This window comes from Pristis pectinata, chromosome 11 (assembly GCF_009764475.1).
Source record: "Pristis pectinata isolate sPriPec2 chromosome 11, sPriPec2.1.pri, whole genome shotgun sequence".
NCBI lineage: Eukaryota > Metazoa > Chordata > Chondrichthyes > Rhinopristiformes > Pristidae > Pristis > Pristis pectinata.
This window is the reverse complement of record NC_067415.1, coordinates 22531977-22555418: the sequence shown is the minus strand read 5'-3', so window position 1 is coordinate 22555418 and position 23442 is coordinate 22531977. Positions and strand designations below refer to the sequence as shown.

The following is a 23442-nucleotide window of genomic DNA, read 5'->3' as shown; positions in this document are numbered from 1 at the left end:
GACAGGTAGGGGAAAAGGGAGGGACAACAAGAGGATCAAATGAGGGAAGAAATCAGGATAGGGAAAGATTGTAACAAAGGGGATCAGTAGAATTCACCTAGAAGTTTGTATCAGAAACATAGCTAAATATTTATGGAATGTAGTATGAGTAAAAGCTATGATAAGTATACTGAGTAGTTTTTCCATTTACAAATTTTCTCAGTTGGAAGTATTCTAATGGATATTAGTGGAAGTTCAGTCCAATTTTTTGCAAATGATTAGATTTGATTGAGAAGCATTAGTTTCAATTTACGAGAGCCAATTTTAATTTAGGCAAACTTGTTTGGTTATATTCAGTTTTAAAATGCATGCTGTGCTTGGATGAATGTAATAGTTTTATTTGAATTCCAGTTCAGTAAAATAATGCACACTCTATACTCAAGGTACAATTTTGATGAAAATATGCATGCTAATCAATTGATTAGTCAGATCTAATGGTATGATTAGGAAATGAAAGACAAAGGTAAATTAATTGGTGCACTCCCTAAAACTCACTGAGGAATTGTTAAACAAAGTAACAGACGTTTTTTAAGGGGGGGGGGGGTGTGGAGGGCAGGGTAAGCTCAAGGGGATAAAGGTTAAATGCAACAAACTAAATACATGCATTCAGATTTTTGAAGTGTTGGTGCAATCCCTTTACTATAGTGCACTTTGCCAAAGCAATCTGTATCTCACTGGAAGTGCCATGATAAGACTACAAGGAAAAACCAGTAGTTAGCAGAAGTGCAAAAACAAGGCAGCTAGACAGTCAGTGAGTGACAGTTCTGAAAGAAAGTCGTTCAGGACGGAAGTGAAGTAGTAAGGAACACAAGTCAGAAGATGAAAGTTTTATAGCATGTACCTGCAGCCTGAGGAGGCACAAAACCTGCTGCCAGGTTGATGACTGCAGTCTGCTGAGCTGTCAAAGCCTGTTCCTGGCTAGTTGGAGCCTGGTCAGAATTCTGCTGGACAGAACAGAGTTCCTATATCTGAGTTCTATGCATCAGTGTTAAGTTTTGTGGATTTGATATTTCAACAACTTCTAGACTAAATTCAATCTCAGTGAACCAAACCAAAAAAAATCAACATCATAAAAATAGGAAGATTTAAACAGCTGATGGGAGACCTAAAATTATTTTCCTGAAAGCTTTGCTATTTTTTTTGTTAAAGAATGCTGTCAATAGGAAAACTTTCTAGATTCTGGATTTGGAACAATCCCACATTCTATACACCATTTCTTTTCCAATATTTTCCTAAAACACACGAATCCAATCCTTATGCCTACCAAAGGAAACAAAAACTAGACATGTTGATGAATAATGATTGTAAACTAAAGACGACAGATCATTAAAGTACTATGTATTTCTGAACTGTAATGCATGTTTGGCTCTCCCAAGGTTAGCCTCAACAAGCGACAAGACTTCCCAGAACAGAAGTAGTTCTTCAAAAAATTAATAGCGTTCCATTAATATGTTGTTCAAACACTTTTTAAAATTTTAACTTGGAAAAAAAAGGAATTCTTAGAAATAAGCAGTCTTACTGGAAACCGTGTATTACAATACCCTATATATCTCAAGTAATAGTTTACTTGAAAGGCTTGTGGAAATTTCATCCAGTATGAAAAAACGTAAAGAGTAGACCATTTGGCCTATTCAATACGATCATGTGGTCCTCCACCTCAACCTTCCTACACATTACAGACACACCTTGATGTCCTTAGTATTAAAATATCTATCAGTCTTCTTAAATAAACTGAACAGCTGAGCATCCACAGCTCTCTAGGATAGAGAAATGTAGAAGGAAACATGAGAGACAACCCTAGATGTGCAATAAAGTTGGCAAAAAAGAAAGCATCATGCATTTTATGAAGCAATACCATAACCCATCTTAACCAAGCCAACACAAATAAAGCAGCTTCAACTATCTGCCTTGAAAGATTGCCATTGGTACTGCTGCATTTTTGTGGATTTAATAACATGCCATAAAATTCTGCTTGTAAATTACAAAGAGTACCCTACATCAAATTAACCACCAAGGTGACTGAATATAAATAAAACATTATTGACCAGAGCAGCCTCTTTGAGCAAAAACTTACAGGTGTGTGCAATGACAGGAATTAACACTTGTCAGAGAGCTGGTCCAATATAAAGAGGCTTGAGGCAGAGAATTACTGTACAAATTACAGTCATAAGGGTTTCAATCTTTGTTCTTTTGTATGATTACATTATACATTGTGCTTCAATAAACTTTTCTTGCAATAGAATTTTTCATCTCAGCTGCCTGGCCATTTCATTTTTAATATATTTTTTTAAATTTTTTCATTTATTTTTCATATTTTTTAATTTTTAATAAAAGTTCACAGATCTGAAATGAACTGCTAAATAATTAACTGCACAATAGTCACACAAGTAGTACTGTTCTCATTATTAATATTAATAAACACAGCACAAGGTACTGACTTTTTAGTATCAATGGATGCCACTTATGTATAGGAGTTTAATTTTTCATTTTTTGATTGTTTTTTTTCAAAACTGTTTGGAAAAAATCAGGGTTTTTGGTTATTTAAAATGGTAAATATATCCTCTTTCAATTTTTGAAATAAATTGCAATGACATAAGTAATGACAATAAATAACACTCATATATTCAAACTCAGCCATTGCAATTCATGAACGAACTCATTCAAGTTTGCTGCTTCTCTCAACTCAACCCACTCATTATGACTGACATATTCTCTGCTCACAAACAAATCTGATTGGTTAATAGCTGAATTTTAAAGACCACATTCTGAAACTAAAATGCTTGAATGACATAATATATTGCATATTGCCGACAGTTTTATTGATGTGTAGGAAAAAAGTTGGTCTTTGGTCATCAGTACAAATTGAAAAAATGTCAGCTTAATTATGTTGCATAATACTTTAAAAAAATTTACTGTGATATCTTCAGAATCAATAATAGTTCTGTTACATTCTAAACCATGTAAATGAAGACATTGTTGTGCCTTTGAACACAAGCAAAAGGAATAAATCAAAGCCTATATTGTGTCACTATTTAGATGTGTTTAGTATTTGCAGGCCAACTTTCACTCTGGATCACACCAAATTGAGACTAGCACCCTGGTTAATTTTAACCCTGGTTAACCAAAAACCAAAAATAAGAAAACATCAAAATATGTACTGAAAATATAAAAAATATTTTGCAATTTAATCCCATCAATAATCTTGATAGCAAGCACAACTTACAAATTCATAAATTTTGTTAATTTAATTATTTAATATTCTACCAATGCCTGGCAATTGGATATACAGACTGCCAATTAGGACACTTAATGATTAATATCTAATCCGATGTTTTTCGATTTTAGAACTGGATTAAAAAAAAGTTCCCATATCACTTTTTTTCCTAGGCATATAAATGCCATAAAAGTTCAAGTTTCTGAATGGTAATCATAAATGAAATTAGCAAATGGCAATGTTTTATGACCAATGTTGCAAATCAAGCCATAAGATATTGTAGAAAATGCCCATGGATCAAACATCACTGTTTGGAATTTTAAATTCTAGGCTGAAAGTGCCTATGGATCAAATATCCTTGTTTGTAATTTTAAATTCTAGGCTGGACATGTGCTTCAATTTTACTATTTGTTACACAAACTAGGGGGAAAATTAAGCTCTGGCAGCCCAATAATTTCAATAATCACTGGTTCAACATTGGCACTTTAAAAAGAAATTCATCTGCATTCTTCAACCGTGTCCTGTGGTCTGTTCATTAAGTATAAGTGACTTGATTTACTTGCTTTGTAACATAAAGAAAATGCACCTGTTCTCCCTGCTGTTGAGGGCTGGAAGTTGCAGACTGCTGGGATGATTGTAGCTGAGAAAACTGGGGGAGCTGTTGCTGCTGTAGTGGATTGTAGATCACTGGTGGGCCACTTGACAGCTGGGATAGGATTAAAAATGTAAAATAAAGACAAAACCACTATCTAAATTTGGATTATACGGTATTATCTACATAACTACAGCCCTTTTTGGCACAGAAGTGCTTCATTAAGAATCCACATATAAAACAAATTATTACCATATTTTGAAGTGCCCAGCAATAGACAAGGCCATTCCATTGTGAGTTTATCAAAAAGTTATTTTTATAAAGATCTGTGACAGCAACTTGGATAGATTTACTTCCCAACCCTACTTGCCCTAAACTGAGTGGCTTGTGGACATCTCAGAAGGCACCAGAGAGTAAACAGTAGGGGACAGTCTTACTTGGGTTAGACCAGCTGGAAGGATATTAGTGAGTCATGTCTAGTTCTGAGGAAGGGTCACTGAACCGATGTTAACTGATTTCCCTTTCCACAGATGCTGCTTTCCTGTCTGAGTTCTTCCAGCATTTCTGCTGTTATTAGTGAATCAGTTGTTTAGTAACATCTGTCTTCTAAAGGCAAGTTCGTAATTTCAACCTCACAGATCTTCATGATGGGATACGAACTCGTGATCTCCAACTTGCTAGTCAGTACCATACCCTCTACAGGGTGCTATATCATTTTTGTTTTGTATAATCATTTCACAAATATTCACTTTTCAGAGAAGGGATGCATGTTCTTAAATGCTAAAGCTGTTGCAGGTTACCAAAGAAATAGTTAAAAGGAACGATGCATTTTCTCCCCCAGAGTAGACTTCCTTTGTTCTTTGGTTACGTATCTGAAGTTTCATATATGGGCAATTACAATTGAGCTACCATTAGTCTTTCAATATATGTAAATTTATTTAAGCATGTTTGAGGCACAGTAGTCTGGTTGAATGGTGGAATGCCCTCAAGTCACACTACCTATAAGATTCAGTTTAAGCTTCTACTAATGAACCCTATAACATCTTCTGGACAAAGTGCTGGGCCTCACCATAGAACAGGTAACACTTCAATTGCACATGAAATGTGTAAATCAAATAACCTCTTGTCAGATCCTGATCACTGATAATTATTTTTGGCTGGGCTTTGCCACACTAAGTCAGATCCTCTGAGAAAAGCAGACTGTTCACAATGCTTTGCAAAGCCGACAGTTTTTTGTTTGCCACACTTCAGTAAAATATTCTATTTTCGTTGCAAAGCAACATTATGGATATCAAATTTGATTACTTCTACCAATCCTGCAATCTAATCAGCAATCTGATTTGTCTGCCGATGAGAAAAAACTTGATGAGGTAAATAAATTCTTTATTAACCCATATATTACTGATGTCAAATTAGTTTTGTCTTGTATTAGGTTGACTGAAACATTTGTAAACTCCCGTCTCCAGCACTACACCCATATTCAAGGAGAATTGGAATATGGTGGCCAGAGCCTTGACCATGGAGGATGTATCGTTGCTGAACAACATTACTTATTTTTATGTTGGACACTGCAGATCTTTTAAGTACTCCCTTTTATTCGGTTTTATCTTATTCATTTCTCTTGTTCCTCTACCGATCATTGGAAATATTCTGTATTTGAAGAACACAGATACAAATCACACTTGCTCCTGACACAAAACCATATTTTCGTTCTCTAATGAACTTTCCTTTCATTATGTTTTTACCATTTGTTTGTTTATAGAAGACATTTGGGTTTGTTTTGTGTTACCAGCTAACCTACTTCCATGCAATCACTTTGATTACTTTCTTTTTCAATTCTTCATTGTACTTTGTGTTTTCAGTTTAGTTCTGCATTATTATGAATTTCACTTTGTTTCATTTAAATCTCTACATCTTTAATCACTTAGGCAGCTCTTGCTTTGCATGTAGTTCCTTTCTCCCCTGTGCAAATGTGCCTGCACAAAACAATCCCCTATTGAAAACCTTTCATTTAATGTGATCACCATTTCCCATTAAATGATGGCCCGTAAGTAGACATCTATCAGCCCTAATGCACTTGGTACCCTCAACTACATTAGCTCTTCCCAGTACCTTTTATCAATTCTATCACAATCTTTTTTTGTTTCCCCACTTTTCTATCTTTCCTGTAATTCTTGAGGACAGTCACAACATAATGCCTATGAAATACATATACACAAACACATTCAACAAAAATTGAAAAAGAAACTACTTTTTGTTCATTCCTTAGTATTTAGTGGGAAGTCTGTTGCTCTTACATTAGTTAATATAATTATGATTAATGCTTAAAAATGGAGTTCAAGTTGTTAGGTGTACGCATATATAATCAGTGGAACAATACAAGTAGTTCCTGGCACTTTGCAAACTGGAGTATTTCAAAGGTTATGGAAAAGATAACTACATAATTACTCGTCATTATACTCGCCACTCATGATCAAAGTTAGGTAATATCATTAAGTAAGGAACATGTGTGTCTGTGTATATATTTTATACCGTAATGCTATTGGACAGCAAAACAACGTAACAGTTTTCAGACAGTATGAAACACTTTTCGTTGACAGGATTCAATGAATATTAGCATGTGTGTTGTTTTGTAAATGAACATTATTTCTTTGGATATATATCTATTGTGCCACAATGCATTCTCATGTGGTAAATTTTAAGTGTTTGAACACAGAAGTGATTTTTCAAGTGGAATCTCCTTTGTTGAAGGCCCTGATTTATCACTGGACTATCCCATACACCACGTTTAACCACAACATTGCTAAATAGAAGGACAACAATATCACTGGCCTGACTTGTTACATTGGGGTTCTAGGCATGTATGACTGAGCTCAGGAACCATTCATTTTTTACATTGGATTAATGGTCAAATTATTGAACATGAACAATATCCAAGATATCATGAGTTCAAAACGATGCTGCATGCAGGCATAAAATATTAAAGTCTGTGTTGGAGATTGGGCCAGAAGCAAATGGCACAGTGGAAAATCTTCTTGCACTGTGCAAGACAAAAAAAAGTCTTGTTTTAAGATGTTATGCAGAAACTGGAAGATTACTTTATCAAAGCTGTTCAAAAAAGCTGAAATCTGTAATTTTGGTACAAGGAGCTAGAAGTGAGACCAATACAGGATTTCACTAAAAAGCTTATCCATGCATTGCAATTTTGTGCCTTTTTGTATTGTGCCCTATGCAATGGTTTTGGGTTGATTGGTAGATCAACTACTGATCCACTATAATCAATCAATCATCATGGCAATCTATGGAAACAGGTCAAATTTAATGACAAAGGACTAGTTGAGACAACTTGTGGTAGATTGAAAGAATGTTTTCACTGCTGATACTTTGAAGTCGTACCTCATCACAGCATTGGAAAAGTATGACATTACATTCAAAGTGAACTCCAGTGACATGACAGCATACAATCTGAACATCTGCAGCAGGACAGATGTAAAATCTGTTTATTGCAAGCCAAGAACAGTCTCATGTGCTTTAAAGAGTCAACTGGAGAAGGAACTTGATAGGCTAGAACAAAATGGTGTGTTTGCGAAATTGTGGTTGTGCCTCAGGTAGATAAGACAGCATGGTTGTGTGGTGACTACAGAGTCAACTAAGTCAAACTGTTGATGACAAACAATATCCATTCCCCACTTCACAAGAGCAGGATCAATTGTGTTCACAAAATGGATCTCTTCCTTGCCTATGCAAAAGTGAGGTCAACATAGACAATCAACAGTACCTAATCAACAATTCACACAAAGGACTCTTCCAATATACAAGGATACTCTGTGGAGTCCAGTCTTCATGGAAGATGTTCCAGGACATCAAAGATAAAATCTTATAGGGGTAGACTGTTGCTTGTGTAGGCAAGAAAATCTGTAGGTGCCTGTACAATCAAGTACAGGAATTCCAAGCAGAGCCTCATTGCAGTTGCTGTTGCAGCTCTAATGTTGGAAGTAACAGAAGAATTATGTCTGAATTCACAGACAAGACCCAGACAGAATTAAACTTGTAAGAAGTCTATGAACAGGCACTGATAGCATGGACAGAATGTGACCAATACACAGACAATACCATTCCGTAACTGTTGCAATAACTGTGTGAATAGGTGATGGTAGAGTTGGGGGATGTGGTCAGAGAGAGACAATACCTCTATATTTGGAAAGAAAAAGATTTTGGCCGAACTTCATACCAAACACACAGGAACAAACAGCAAGAAAGCAATTGCAAGAAGCTTTGCTTACTGGCCTAAAGTCAGTACTATGCAAACTAGATTTTGCCATAGATGTACAAATAAACCACCATAAGCTCCTTTGCAGTCATGGTACTGATCAATAGTCACTCAAAGTGAAATGAAGCATATGGATTCATGTACAATGTGTGTACATGTCATGCTTTATCTGAAGAACATGGGTCAGACAATGGCCCTCAATTTTGATGTATTCAGTTTGCAAGCTTTATCCTTGCTCCTTCACATCTTTTGGCTTCAAATAAAGTAGCCAAGAATAAGCCAGAATAATGAAGAAAGTTCTCAAGAAACAAATGTTGCAGGGGTATTCAAAACTCAGCCTGAAACACCGTTTGAACGATTTCTAGGTTAGTAGAGATCAGCTCTGAATAAAACCAACTATAGAGCTCTTGATGAGAAGCTTCAAAACACGCTTAACACTTGTTCAACAAATTTGCTTTCTGGAGCTGAACAGAAGTTGTTGAGTTAAAAATAGCACTAATCAGAAAGAAAGCAGTTTCAAGCAAAATGAGCATGCTTATGTCTTTACGCCACCTAGCAAGCTGAGCTCACACAAACAGGAAGTAGGAACCATACTGTAGAAGAGGTATGCAAAGCCAAGAGATATTTGGTTGAAATTGGTGGCAAAATCCAAAGGGTTCACTTAGTTCAAATAAATGATCTCTATTAAAGCTGAACCAAGTTGAGATTTTGAACATGAAGTCATGCCTAAGTTGGATCCATTATAAATGCATAAGGTGAAGCATCAAATCCAAATAAAGAAACAGAACGTTCTTTCACTTCAGTTCTAGAATCAGTCTAAAAACGGATTCAACACCAAGACCTTTAAGGAAATCAGAATCTCTAAACTAAATTTATTGTTGTTTTTCTTTAAATGTGTATATGGATATTTGACTTGTATTTTCCTGTTGCTTTAAAAAGAGAGCAGAGTGTAATGCATTTTTTAGCACTTTTTTTCCCCTGTATCGGTGTGTACCTTTGTATTGTGATCCTCTTACACTGCAGACAATGGGACAGTTTCACACCTTGTGTAGAACACAAAGTTTTGCAGCCACAGCTTAGGTTTCAACATGTTAAATAATAATTTTGCTGTCCTGTAAATAAACATGACCTCTTTAGATACATATGTGGTGTGTCCTAATGCATTCCAAAGACACTACAGGCAGAGAAACATAGTTGTCAGGGTTCTCTTCTAAAAAGTTAATATTACATTGTAATTATTCTGAGGTTCCTGATCAATCAGTAGAAAAAGTGTTAATGACTGCAATAATGTTAAAATGTTTTCCAAGGGGGCACAAATGCCCAACTCCTGCTCCAAATTTTTATGTTTGTAGAATTCAAACCTGATGTAACCATTTGCAGCTTACCTAACCTGAACATTATATGTATTTAATCGCATGCTGTATGGTGTTTATGGAGAGAATTCATTTTGAGATAATGCAATTTTTGGAAGAGTACAAGGAATGTACAAGTTATATTTAAAAAAAACACAATGAAATAAATTTTGAAATACACTCAGTCCTTGTTATCCACAGATTGCTATCTGTAGACCTGGGTACTTGCAAATTTGGCCCTGTGCCCCACCTTGAATTTTTTTCAAACAAATATATCTACATACATGTTCATATTGAGGAATAAATCATTGTCTGTGATCAGCTTCCACACACTTGTGCTAGTGGCTCTGTTGTGCGCTGTTCTAATAGAGCAATCTTTGTATACACTGATGCACCTTCTGACTTCAAAAGTATCACTGCTTGTAAGTTGTAGTTTCTTAGCAAATATCATTTTCTTTAAGTATTTAAACATTTTAATATGTTTATTAATGTGTGTTAATGCTTTTAGAACTTTGTAGGGCATATTAATGTTTATTGGGGGGGGGTAAAGGGTACAAAATACTTTTTTTTCTTATTTGTGGAAAGTCATGCCCCTATCCCTTGCAGATAGAGACCTTAATGTAAATACATCATGGATGATAATTTTTACCTTGTCAGTGATGTTCACATTTCACAGAAGAATATAAAAAATACTTCACTCTGTGCCAGGAACGGCAATGTACACCAAAAACAACCAACTGGTTTGTTCTTTGTGTGCATACGTTTTTTCAGGTTATTACAAAATTGTGAAGATCAATAAACTGTGGAATCTTTAATTAACAAAGAGTTAAAATATGATTAAAAGCAAAGCATGTTGGTGCACCATTCTAAAAGGCAGAATCGGTGACATGGTCAGGAAACTACTCAAGAACACCGTCTTGGTGAGGAAAAGCTACACAGATATTTTCTATTTCGGATCTGCTGGCTCATATTCAAGACTTTATATACTCTGATAATAGTATGCACATGCACATGTATGTGAGTGTCATCCTGTTGTTATAGTAACAATGAAAGTTCTGGCAAAGGCCCTGAGATGGACTTATTTTCCTTGAAAAGACTTTACAATGTTAGATTATATACCATAGGGTTTAGGTTCATTTGTTCTAATGTAACCTCACATATGACATCATTAGATGGGAAGACACTGGGACACTTGGATAGGAAATTTTGTATGTTATTTCCAGCAGGTGACTTTCTTCACATGTTCCAAATCAACCACACCTCTGTCAGATGTGGCAGGGTGATCCAAGAAAGAACAATGTGAGAACAGGTTTCAATTTTATCAGAACAATTCTCTGACAAAAATGTATGAGACAACTTGAATGTGAAGAATGAATTATTTGAGAATAAGTAAAAGTCACAAACAATTTGATTCTTGAACGGAATAGTAGCAAAAAACAATGCCAAAAATGGATGTGGACCTCTGAAGGCCTAAAGACAAATGATAAATCCATGACCTTATTATCCCATTTCAGGAATCTCAGGAATGTTGTTTGCAGGATTTGCTAAATTTGAAATTGGTTTGATGGATAAAGTTAACTACATGTGGTAAATACAGATTATTTATGTGAATGGACATTTCAGACTTAGGGTTTTAAGTGGTGTGGGCAAGGGCATTTAACTGAATATAGTGTTATCAAATTTACAAGCACAAACTGGAGGTCAATAGAAGATGGTCTTATCCACATTACACAATCAGAAGTGTGCACCATGTTTTGGAATTAGGAATAATGGGAGGAGATGTATTTGAAGTTCAAGTCTTATTCTCATTTGTTCTGGTAAAATGTTCAAATCAAGAGAAATGTAAGATTAACAAGAACATGATACTATTAGGAATTCTGAAGTTCAAGTTAAAGGTTAATTACAGACCAGAACTGATACTTTACTTGCCATTATATACACACCATATTCTGCATTTCAAAAATACTAGCTAGAAACATGAAATGCTTCAGATATGTTATGGTACAATAACCAGAATAGTGAAGATTATTTCAGATGATGACGAATGAAAATAATGGAAGACACTATAATAAAGGAACCCTACCTGAAGCAAATTCAGAGGTCTGAAACCAGGAGCATTTTTTAAGCCAACAAATGAACCACCTGCAGAGAAAACAGTGACACATTAGGTATGATGAATTAAGTTACTTGATTCAAAAGCATTCTTATGTTCAGATGCAAGGCCTTCTTCAATGTGCAGTTACGTGTATTTTCCTCAACCTATTTACTTCAGAGTAATTCTAAATAGTTTGATGTGCTGAATTTGGTATATTTTTATTATCTAAACCATGGCTTTGAGAGGAATTCAACCATTCACCTGGAACCTAAAACCTACAAGGAGTTAGGTAGGTATTCTAGGCCAGTTCATCTCACCACAGATAAATCCAAGTAAGTTGATTTAGCTACGATCTATAATCTATGCTCCAGACTCTTATATTTTGTGATCAAAACAAGTAAATCAGTGCTTTTAAAAAACAAGTTTTCGCATTGGGGATAGTAGTAAAGGATTAATAGAAATGTTGTGATTGAAGCCAAATGGGTGACACTTCTGATATTAAAGCTACAGTAAGGGATCTGGATCAACTTGGAAAGTGGGCAAAGGAATGGCAGATAGAATTTAACTCAGACATGTTTGAAGTGATGCATTTTGAGAAGTTAAATCAGGGCAGGACATACAGAGTAAATGGCAGGTCCTGGAGAGTGTTGTAAAACAGAGACACCTTGGGGTACAAGTACATATATCCCCGAAAGTGGCGATTCAGGTAGACCGAATGGTGAAGAAGGCATAAGGCACACTTGCTTTCATCAGTCAGGGCATTGAGTACAAGAGTTGGGAGGTCATGTTACAGCTGTATAGATCGTCGTGGCTATCCCTCGAGGTAGTGTGGGTTATAGACCACATCTGGAATATTGTGTGCATTTCTGGTTGCCACACTATAGGAAGGATGTGATTAAGCTAGAGAGGGTGCAGAAAAGATTCACATGGATGTTAGCAGGACTGGAGAGCCTGAGTTATAAAGGGAGACTGGATAGGCTAGGTTTGTTTTCCCTGCAGTGTAGAAGGCTGAGCAGTGACTTTATAGAGATTTATAAAATCATGAAGGGCATGGATAAGGTGGATGGTCACAGTTCTTTTCCCAAGATAGGGGAGTCTAAAACTAGAGGGCATAGGTTTAAGATGAGAGGGGAAAGAATTAAAGGGGATCTGTGGATTTATAGAACGAGTTGTCAGAGGAAGTGGTAGAGGCAGGTACAATTACAATGTTTAAAAGACATTTTGACAGATTCACGAATAGGGAAGGCTAAGAGGTATATGGGTCAAATGAAGGTAAATGGGATTAGCTCAGGAAGGCACCTTGGTCAGCATGGATGAGTTTCCGTGCTAAATAACTGTATGACATACAGCTGAGGAAGAAATTATGCCTTCTTACTTGAACTATATAGGATCGGAAAATTTATGACAAGAGGCCACTCAGAGTGCTTCTTCTGCTGACAAGTGTCAAAAGATTGTATTTCCAAACTATAAAATATAAATTTTACTGCTTTGAGAAAGAAATCCAATTGGATCCAAAAAATCAGAATAATTCAATCTGGATGCAAATTTTAGACAGTTATATTAAACATTATAGTTTATGATGTAAATTGACTGCTGACTTGAACATAGGTTTTGTCTCTCTTTCGGTGTTGATTTTATTCTGGCATCAGCCATTGGGGATTTTTGGTATCCATTAACAGTGATGAGATCAAATAGGTTAGGCACCCAATCACAATGAAGAATTCTCCGAGAGCAAAACCAGGAAATTGAAAGCTGGAACTTTTTTTTTGAACTCTTTATATTTTATATACAGTATATATGAAATTAACATTTCACTTTTTAATGATTTCTATTCGTACGTGGACCAGAAGTAGTTGTCGACTGCAAGGTCCAGACCAAAAATTGTGTCGGTTCAGGCATAGTCTTAGATGCAACAACATGGAAATAGACCCTTCAGTCAACCATCAGGCATACTTTTCGTAAATGGACAGTGTGTTAAATATTACACTTTATTGTATTTTTCAGATTAGGCACATTATACAACCAATCAAGAATTAGAAATCTGAACAGACTTAAAACAGTTATTTAGAATTCCTTCACTTAAAGATTGTTTTGAAAGTATCAACTTGCTCTATTTTTTAAAAGATATTGAAAATGTGTACACTTTAACATGAACTTCAATAAAATAACTGAAAACTGAACTCTTGAGTCTTGCATTAATAAGCTAAAGCTTATTCAGTTTAGGCACTTTCTATATATTTACAATAACCAAAATACTGCAGTCAATTATCCAGATCTTCAGCTAACTTCGCTGAATAACTGCCATAGAAACAAACTAAAAGCTGTCGTAAATCTCAACAGCTTTTAGTTCTCTGCTCCCGAGTTGGAGGTAGTCTGGAAGTAGTCTGGCCTGAATTAACTTTTTGGAACATCAGAAGAGTATATAATTCACTGCCATTCAATTAGTTCATGGCTAATCCATGCCTCAACTCCATTTACCCACCTTTGTTCAATATCTCTCAATGCTCTTAACTAACAAAAATTTACTGATCTTGGTCAATTAAGCTAAACTCAGCAGGCTTTTGAAGGCCAGTGTTTCAGATTTCTACCACTCCATGTTCAAAGGTGCATCCTAATTTCATGCCTAATGTGGGAATTCTGATTTTAGTATTATGTCCTTTTCTTTAGGGCTCCCCCACCAGAGGATGAAGTTTATCAATATCTCCCCTATCAAATCCCTTTATCATCTTAACATACATGAATTAGATCACCTCCTAATCTGCATTACTTAATGGAATGCAAAGCTAGCCAATGAAATCTGTGCTCATCTTTTAATCCTTTCAGTTCCAGTTATCATTCTGCTTTGCTTTCACAAACCACTTATTCATAATCAACTGTGCAAGAAGAAATCATTTTATAGAACACTGATTACCTAACTGACAAGGTCTTTTTTTGAACAGAGTACAGTTTAGAATTTCATTAGAAAGTACATATAGTCATCATTATGACATAACACATAGAACACAGCTCCTTTGGTCTCATACCCCATTTAACATAAAACCCCAAGAGCTGTATGACCTAGTCAAAAAACACCTGAAACCAAACAGTTAAAACTAACCTCTCTCCCTACTACCCCATATAGTAGCATAAATTTATGAGAAGACCAGTATCAGACCCTTCTTACCTGTAGTCATATTACATTGTTAAATCTCAACAGTAATCCTCTGCAAAGTTGTGAAAACCATTTTGTATCAACAGTGTTGCCTCGGCAATACTATCAATTAAAAACTGAGCAGGTATCCTGAGAGCACGTATGGAAATGGTGGAATTCTGTTTAACCATTCAACAGGGCTTCTTCCTTGTGAGCTGAATAGACCCATTCATGAACATCATCAGCTGCTTTGTAGTCAACTTGGCTTGAACACTCACAGCATAGGACACAAATTACTGTTGAGATTTTCTAAATGTACTGTATGAGAGAAGTAACAACACAGGCCTCCGAACACATATCTAATAAAAACATTATGGCATGCTGGAAATACTCAGAAGGTCTGGCAGCCTCCATCAGATGCCACCAGATCTGCTGAGTATTTTCATCGTTCTCTGCTTTTACTACAGATTTCCAGTACTTGCAGTTCTTTTTTTTGCTTTTCAAGAACATTCCATACCTGCTCAGTTTTTAATTGATAGTATTGCCGAGGCGGCACTGTTGATACAAAATGGTTTTCACAACTTTGCAGAGGATTACTGTTGAGATTTAACAATGTAATATGACTACAGGTAAGAAGAGTCTGATACTGGTCTTCCCATAAATTTATGCTACTATATGGGGTAGTAGGGAGAGAGGTTAGTTTTAACTGTTTGGTTTCAGGTGTTTTTTGACTAGGTCATACAGCTCTTGGGGTTTCATATTAAATGGTGTATGGGAACAAAGGAGCTGTGTTCTATGTGTTATGTCATAATGATGTCTCTATGTACTTTCTAATGTGGCAATGGATTCCAAAAGGCAACCATCTTTAAAACTAACATCAAACAAATTCTACATCTTTTTTCTTCCTTTATTTACTTCATACAAGTCTGTTTCAGAAGCATAATATTCTGGGATACTACTTTTAAAGAGCTTCCTACACAATGCCAAACAATTTTGATAACACTGTTTCCTGAGAAAGAAGTGCATACCCTGGACAAACACTCCTGAAATATATAGAAAACACAGATAACCATAGCAGGATTTTAATTGTTCAAAATATTTTATTAACTGTGTAATCTTATTTCCTACTGACCTGCTTGGGCTGCAGATTGCATAGCAGCTGGAAGAGAGCTTGGCACCAGTCCTGCTGGTGGTATAATGCTGCTTAGATTTATACCAGTAGGGGTTATGGCACCAGAATTGCTCCCCAGCATGGGGTTTGAACCACTCAATGTCTGTGCTCCACTGGAAGGGAAAAAAAAGCATTGTCTGTATGTCTCTTATTCCCTTCAGCTATTTGACCACTTTTTCAGCATTGGTTTTGGAGTAAGCATGCTATATACTGTACAGTTGAAGAATCAGGAAATTTCAAACTTAATATGGTTACAGAAAATAAATCCCACTATAAGTCATGAAAAACATTAAGTGAAAACTGACCAGTAGCAGTGTCACCTTAATGCACGATACTATTAGTAGCAATCAGAAAGGGAGTGCTGGGTGCATCATTAGAATCAAAGAATGCCTTTCAGAGGAAGAAAAGCATTCCAAAAAAAAATTACTAAGATCATTCATGACAGTAAATGCAATCATCACACTTCAGAATATACAGTAAATGTAATTTTTCCAGGGAAGAGCAAACATCAGATAGGTCCATGAAATCTGGATTTATTTTCTGTTTAACAACAACTTCTATGAACACTATCTCAAAAGTTGCAGAACAATTACCAAACTTCACCCAATATTTATATAATTTTAAAATGACATTATAAAAATGATCAATGTGTAGTGACTGCATATGACATTAAAAATCTTCACATCATTGTTTTCAAATAAAGGAATACTGGTATCAATTAAACTTGTATATGCAATTGTTTTTAAATAATGAAATTAAACGCTTAAAATTAAGCACAACTATTCATAATGTCATAGATAGTCAACAATAATTAAGATTTGGTACGTCATTAAAATCTTATTCAAAGGGACTTTTAACATTTTTAGTGGTTTTTACAGCAAGGATAGTGGAGAGTAAGTTGAAATCAAATCACCAATTCTGCACTGATTACATCTACAAAGACTGCATTGGCTCACACCCTGTGAACAAGTAGGGTGTCAATGACAACAGTTTCCAGATTTCTGAGTTTAACCATGCATGCACAAACCTCAGAAAGTTTCACACAATAATGATGGCATGCATTGACAATTTACTATCACGTTAACTGCAAATCCTTGAATTGCATGAATAGGCAGTACAGAAATAATTACTTAATCTTGTGCTCTATGGCTTTTCATACTGTACTGCACTGACTCCTAAAGCACTTTGAAAGGAAGTCCATGAGATCTTACGATATGGAAGATCTTTAAATAAGGAGATAATGTACAAGTAATCTAACCTTCCTCAATCATCGTCCCCAGAAGTCTAATAAGAGATAATTTGATTTTTAAAATTATCTGTAAACTTGAATGGAAAATGTGAAATGTTCTTTCTAAAAACTATTTTATTATAGTTGCTTGACATGAACTTTGGATAATATATTTTTTCCAAGCAAAAGAGAACTAATTAAAAGATTCAATAATGATAGGGGGAAAAGTGTATTTTTCTTGGGCTACATTAAATACCTGAAGGACAACTGAACATCATCAAGGCTAAATCCAAACAATGCAGTGTAACAGTATGATGCAGGCTGCAACTCAATAAATCCAGGTTGCAACTCAACAAAGTCCAAAGCAACTTTGTTGAACACAACCAGGAAATAATCATCGGCTTTGGGGAAAGTACTTGAGAGGCTGAAGGCATAAGGAATGATCGACGTTTGATGGTACCATGGACAGTGTGTTGAATAGCTGGAGAAGACAGCTAAGAATCAGTGGAATAAGAACTAAGTAATCTGAAACACAACAAACTGAATGCCAAAACATTGGAAAGTACTGCACATACTGGAAATCTGAAACAGAACTGAAAATTCTGGAAAAGACTCAGCAGATCAGGCAGCATCTAACAAATTCTGATCCAAGCTCATTGATCTGGAACATTAACCGTCTTTCTCCATCCACAGAATCCATCTGATCCACTGAGTGGTTTCCTGCCTTTTATGTTTTTTCTGTTTTTTGTGACAAGGAGATGGATTTAACTCATCGGGGCATGGATATCTAGTGACATTCAACAACCTATGTGTAAAGCAGTACATGGGCCAAAGATTTCTAGGCAACTATGTTGCATAAAACTGTCCAGCAAAAAAACATAATAAATCACATCTCCACATGCTTAAGGTGTGTAGAGAAGTTTCAGCACCCCCGGCAACGTAGTAGGGGCATAATAAAGGAATGTTCCAGAACTAAAAGAACATGTTCATCGCAATGGCAAATATGCAGAGTTAAAAGTTCAGCCACTGTTACACTGGAAACTGTGACTGCACTTGGCAGTTCATTGAAATACGTTAGTCCACAGGCAGCAACAGAACTAAGCATAATAGCCTTTGTTTTGCCAATGTTGAGCTGAAGGAAAATGAACTAAAAACCCAATGTATACAATAAACAATGTATTTGCTGGTTGACAGGCAACTTAAGAGTAAGTTGACGCAGTTCTTGTAAATGTTAACAAGTGTAGGATACAATTACTGAAATAACAGTGGAAATCTGAGATACAGCGAAACTGACTACTTCAGCCTGGGACACGAATCTATTCGAAAAGCTGCATGAAAGAAATAGAACTACAGTAAAGGGAGAGACAGAGTTTCAGACATACCAGATGTTCTTGGGGATTTGTACCAGTACACAGCAATGAAACAAAACTTTTTAGATTTTATCGGTGTGTATAGGTCGAGAAGTGGGAGTTGGTAGTTATGACCTACTTTAGAAATACCACATGAGAGCAAATGGTGGGACTGATAGAGAAGAAACCTTTGATAGTTATGGTAGGAAATTCGCCACATGCTGTTAAATGAGAAATAGAGATGTTAGGCTGAGACCTTCTATCTTTGCCACAAAGCCCACATGCTGCTCATAGAAAGTATCAGTGTTGAGCTATATGTGGAGGCAATTTCTGATTAAAAAGTTTGGATCTATCCTAGTCGTGTAATAAAACTCTAGAGCAATGGAGAAATTGCTTGAAAAACAGCTGTGATGATAGATAACCCAGCTCTGGGATTGGCCAGTATTGCATGCAGAATGTACTTTTAGTGTTCAGCCCGATGTCTTGAACAAAAAAAGGTGTCTGTTGTAACGGCAAGGGTGGTGGAGAAAATTAATTCCCATGCAAGCTATTCCAGGTCTGAAGAAGCTGTTGATAGACTTTTAAACTAACTGTATTTCTTAGCCTACTCATTAAAAGATTATATGTAGAAAATGATTTTGTAGGGTTTGTGAAAAATGGCTATGATAGACTGAAACGTGACATTGTGTGGTACACAAAATAGAACACACAAAGCTACCTAATGGAGTGTGGGTGCAAATTTGCTTACACTTCAGGATTGATTTTATGACTAGTGACAGAGAGGATCCCTTCACGCAACTAAAAAATTAAACTTTTCATTACAACTTTGAAGTTACCAAAATAAAAAAGATAAACGAGAAAAATTATTAAACTCATCATGAAAGATTAAATGCTATAAAGATAAGATAAAGTAGCTTTGTACAGTGTGGTATGACTGCTATGTGTTATTAAAGCAATAAAAGGAATCTTTAAAGACAAAAACAGTGTATTTATTTCTGGATGTGTTCCTGTGCTTCATGAATTTAAATGCTTGGCAGTTAACCAGCATATTGTCAGAATGAGCCACAATAAAAGTTTACATTACTGAATATAAAGAAAATTTCACTTCAATACCATCAATAATAGTCAGTTACAATGCTCAAGAAAGGCTTAAAAGATTTATAAATTTTCTTACCAAACAGAGCCCACTACATTGATGAAGTTGAGACCCGCTGAGTTTGTCATCACCTGAGTGGATGAACTCCCTGTTGTAATGGAAGTTACCATGGTGGAAAGAGGAATGGTCATTACTGGCAGAGCTTGACTGAGAGCCAACTGCTGTTGGGCAAAAGGGGTTAAAAGGGTCTGCGGGTTGAGGCCTGATTCTTGTATAGAAGGGGTAGCTGTGGGAGTGGCTGTAGATGTTGGGGTTTGAACATCAGAAGGGTGTGGAGTTGATGAAGGGGTGTTGGTTGGTGTAGGGGTAGATGGCTTGGGTGTCCCAGATCCTGCTCATTAAGAAAAGAAAAAGTGCCAGGTTATTACTTTAAAACTGATGTAAAGATTTTATGCAAAACTGTGCAAAACAAAAAGCATTTAATGTTAATACTGAGGGAGGAAAAGTGTTTCAAATGAATAGATACAGTGACCCGTAATTGCATGGCTGTCAAGTACACTTCAAGGCCATATGCAAACTGTAAATCAAAACATTTTCCATTTATTTTGAGTGATACAATAGTTTCACACATTATAGTTGCAGTATACAACTTAGAAAGCTGTTCTTTGAAAATATCTTACACTGCTTCAGAAAAGAAACGCCAAATCTAATTCAATAACTGCAACTTTTATGCTTTGCCTATGCACATTGAAATAATTAAATATTTAATAGAGAGCATATGGTTTTGTATGATTATATTTTTTAATATTATACTTGCCATACATTAAATAAACACTATTGGGTTAAAAAGACTTACACACTCTCCCAAATGGCAATCTTGCAGTTATTACATTTCCCGTAGTGGTCATACATGCAAAAGAAGCAAAATGTCCTATGTGCACTACTGATAAATTTTAGTGATTATAAAATTAATATAATTTTACAGATTATTGTTGAGAACAACTTGTACCATAGATAAGAATACATTTTTAAATAATGATTGCACATATCAAGCTTATTAAAGCTCTTCCAAATTTTACTTCTAAAATGCAAGGACCATAAGTAGTCAAATTTTATTTAGGATCATAGACTAACATGCAAAGCTTGTATTCTTTGTGATATATTTTAATAACAAAGGAATCAATCTGTTTAGATTTAAAGTTTACAAATATACTACTTTAAAGAGATCGGAACAAAAATTTGCATCATTTAAAAACAGTGTCATGTCAATGTTAACTAAAAGAGGATTCATGCCATTTTTTAGTGCCCTTGCTATCATTGCTAAAATGCTTCTATGGGGATTTGAAAAGTAGTCCTTTAATTCCATACAGTGGGCGAAATAAGGAGGTTTGCTGGTGCTTGTGTTAAGTTAACTCTACAAACCAAGATGTTATGTCTGACCTGTATGACTATGTGCTCAAAGACTCTAGACAGAAGGATGTACAGAAGGGTATTTATTACCTTAGCTCCTTTCACCACCTTAGCAATTGTTCTGAAGTTCCGTAACTATAAATTCAATTTTAGGTGCTTTTAGACAGACAGAAATTTGTAGTTGGTATATACGCAAGACTGATGTAATTTCCGATCTCTGTCAATTGTGAGACATAAGCAACTGTACTCTAGACATTTTCACATTCCAGTTTTTTTATGGATGTATTAATATGTTTGCCTGCTTACATCTCAATTCTGAAAAAGGATATGTTCCAAAAAGATTAATCTCTATTCCCTCTACAGATGCTGACATATTTGCTGCAGATTTTTTAGTATCTTCTGTTTTTGCTTCAGTTTTTTTTGGTTTTTACATGGAACTATGTTAACAAGATCAATATATTATTCAAGAAAAATCAGCAAGTTAACTAATTATAATGAAAACAATGTATTCTTGTGCAATGGATGAACACAAGGATTATTTTTCATAGCTTTTGTATCACCAGACAAAATTGTTATTGCCTTTCCCACCTCTCTTTTTTAGTGCCTACCATAAAAAAAATGTAGTCATACTTAAAAAAGCCATTTGAAGCAAATTTTCATAAAACACCAATTCTAATGGCATGAGATTTAATAATTAAACAGTGAAATACCTGGCTCTAGTAAGTATTACAAGATCCAAAATTCAAAAAACAATTGATCAGATGCTCTGAGAATCTCAGGTTAAGGTTTCCTCAGGTGTCAGAGCTAATCATTGACAGCCTGAAAATCCAAACTGGAAAATAACAAGACGCCACTAACATGCAAGTATGGTATTTTGACTCAGTCACTTGCAATACTAATGCATTTTACAAGGGCTTCTACAAACAGTCATAGTCCATTTATATGGAATACAAAAAAAAGAGTTTGAAAGTAATCAACAATCCCCTCAATATTCTTTCCATTGTGCATGAAGCAGTGTAAAGCTATTTAACCTACAAATCAAACTAAGTATTTTAAAAGAATGTATTTAGTTGACAGAAACAGATAAATCAAGTTGCAGAAAATGAAAAAGTGCCCTAAAGCAGGGCTGGAAGGAGGGCATCAAGATAATTGATTCTCTGAGTCTTTTTTCATTTAAAGAATAATGGGCTCTTGCATCAAGTGGTAAATATTTTCTTAATAATTTACTCTACACAGTATCACAGGATGGCAAATTTTGAACAGCCTATCCTGCAAAACCGAGGTCCTTATGCTTGGAGAGATTTACAGGACATTCTTTTTAAGTCATGGTCAGCAAGTGTACTTAGCAAATCTTGAAAAGTGTCCAAGTTCTACTTAGAGATGGGGAATTGATATTAGTCTTTGATAGCTGGTACCAAGCAAGTACTAAAATATTTTGCACTCAATGTGCTCACTATACTTTCTTTCCGACACATGGTCTGATTAAAACCATTGATACCAAATGTCAAGAGGGGACTACAAACACACAAACACCCACTCTTTGAAGACAACAGATAAATTTTATCCTAAAAAAAACCTTACCTCCTAGTGCTAACCCTAATGAACACAAAGCAATCCCACTGATTTTGTCCATCTACTATGAACAGTTGCTAAGTATATCAAACAACTGCGCAGATGAGTAAATGTCATTTGGACAATTGAACCCAATTTGGTTCCACCATCAGAGTACCTACAACATGCTCAGCAATGCATCTTGGTGCCAGGAGAAAATTACAGAACATTAAATTTAATCACCATTTCCTTTGTCATATTAACAAATAAATAACTTTATGAACCAATTTATTTGAGACGAACATTCATTTTTTTGAGGACATCTCCACTATTCCAATTATATTTGCACGAGACAATTTGGTTCCATAGCAGAAGAAATACGTTAGTCCAAACTTGTAGCTGAGTAATCTGAAGTAAATCTGCTACAGAAGGTCACTTTGTTAAAAGCTTGCTACATATTGCCATTGGAAGGTAGCTATTCCATTCAGTGTAAATTGAGCTTAGCTAGCAAACAGAATAAAGGTAATTAAACCCTAGTTTGTACCCATCTAGTTACACAAGAACTGGGAAAACAAAAATGAGTTACAATTAATGTAACCGCAGGGATGTAGATATTGCATCCAACAGTTTTTATTCTGTACATCTCATATTTTATGTAGCTACATTAGTATAAGTCACACATAAATTTTAAAAATTATTGCAAAGTAAAATAAGGCATAAATTATAATGGAAGGTATAATGTCATCTCTAACTATGGAAAATGTTTATTGAAGATAACATTAACATATGCTATAAGTTGTATGAGTAAATTCTCAGGAAGAGTTCCTTGTATTATTTGTGCATAAAGTTTTGAAAGAAAATTTATGGAAAAAATATAGTTTGTTTTAAATGTTATGTTAACTTTTCCATGATTCAGCTTTTTTGGCATTCAGTGCATGTAAATTA

The 23442-nt window shown here is 35.3% G+C and overlaps 1 protein-coding gene across 8 annotated transcripts in view; it reads right to left on the bottom strand.

The window, feature by feature from the left end:
* Positions 1–23442, bottom strand: part of supt20 (SPT20 homolog, SAGA complex component) — a 65834-nt gene that overhangs the window by 2743 nt on the left and 39649 nt on the right. For 5 of the 8 annotated variants that reach the window (XM_052025747.1, XM_052025744.1, XM_052025745.1 and 2 more), the window contains 5 exons: positions 19615–19927; positions 15825–15976; positions 11551–11609; positions 3840–3959; positions 881–980 (listed from right to left, as the gene is read on the bottom strand). In XM_052025747.1, coding sequence (XP_051881707.1) covers positions 881–980; positions 3840–3959; positions 11551–11609; positions 15825–15976; positions 19615–19927 — 744 coding nt within the window. The remainder of the gene's footprint in view (positions 1–880; positions 981–3839; positions 3960–11550; positions 11610–15824; positions 15977–19614; positions 19928–23442) is intronic. The other 3 variants (XM_052025749.1, XM_052025750.1, XM_052025751.1) reach the window with 2 other exon arrangements.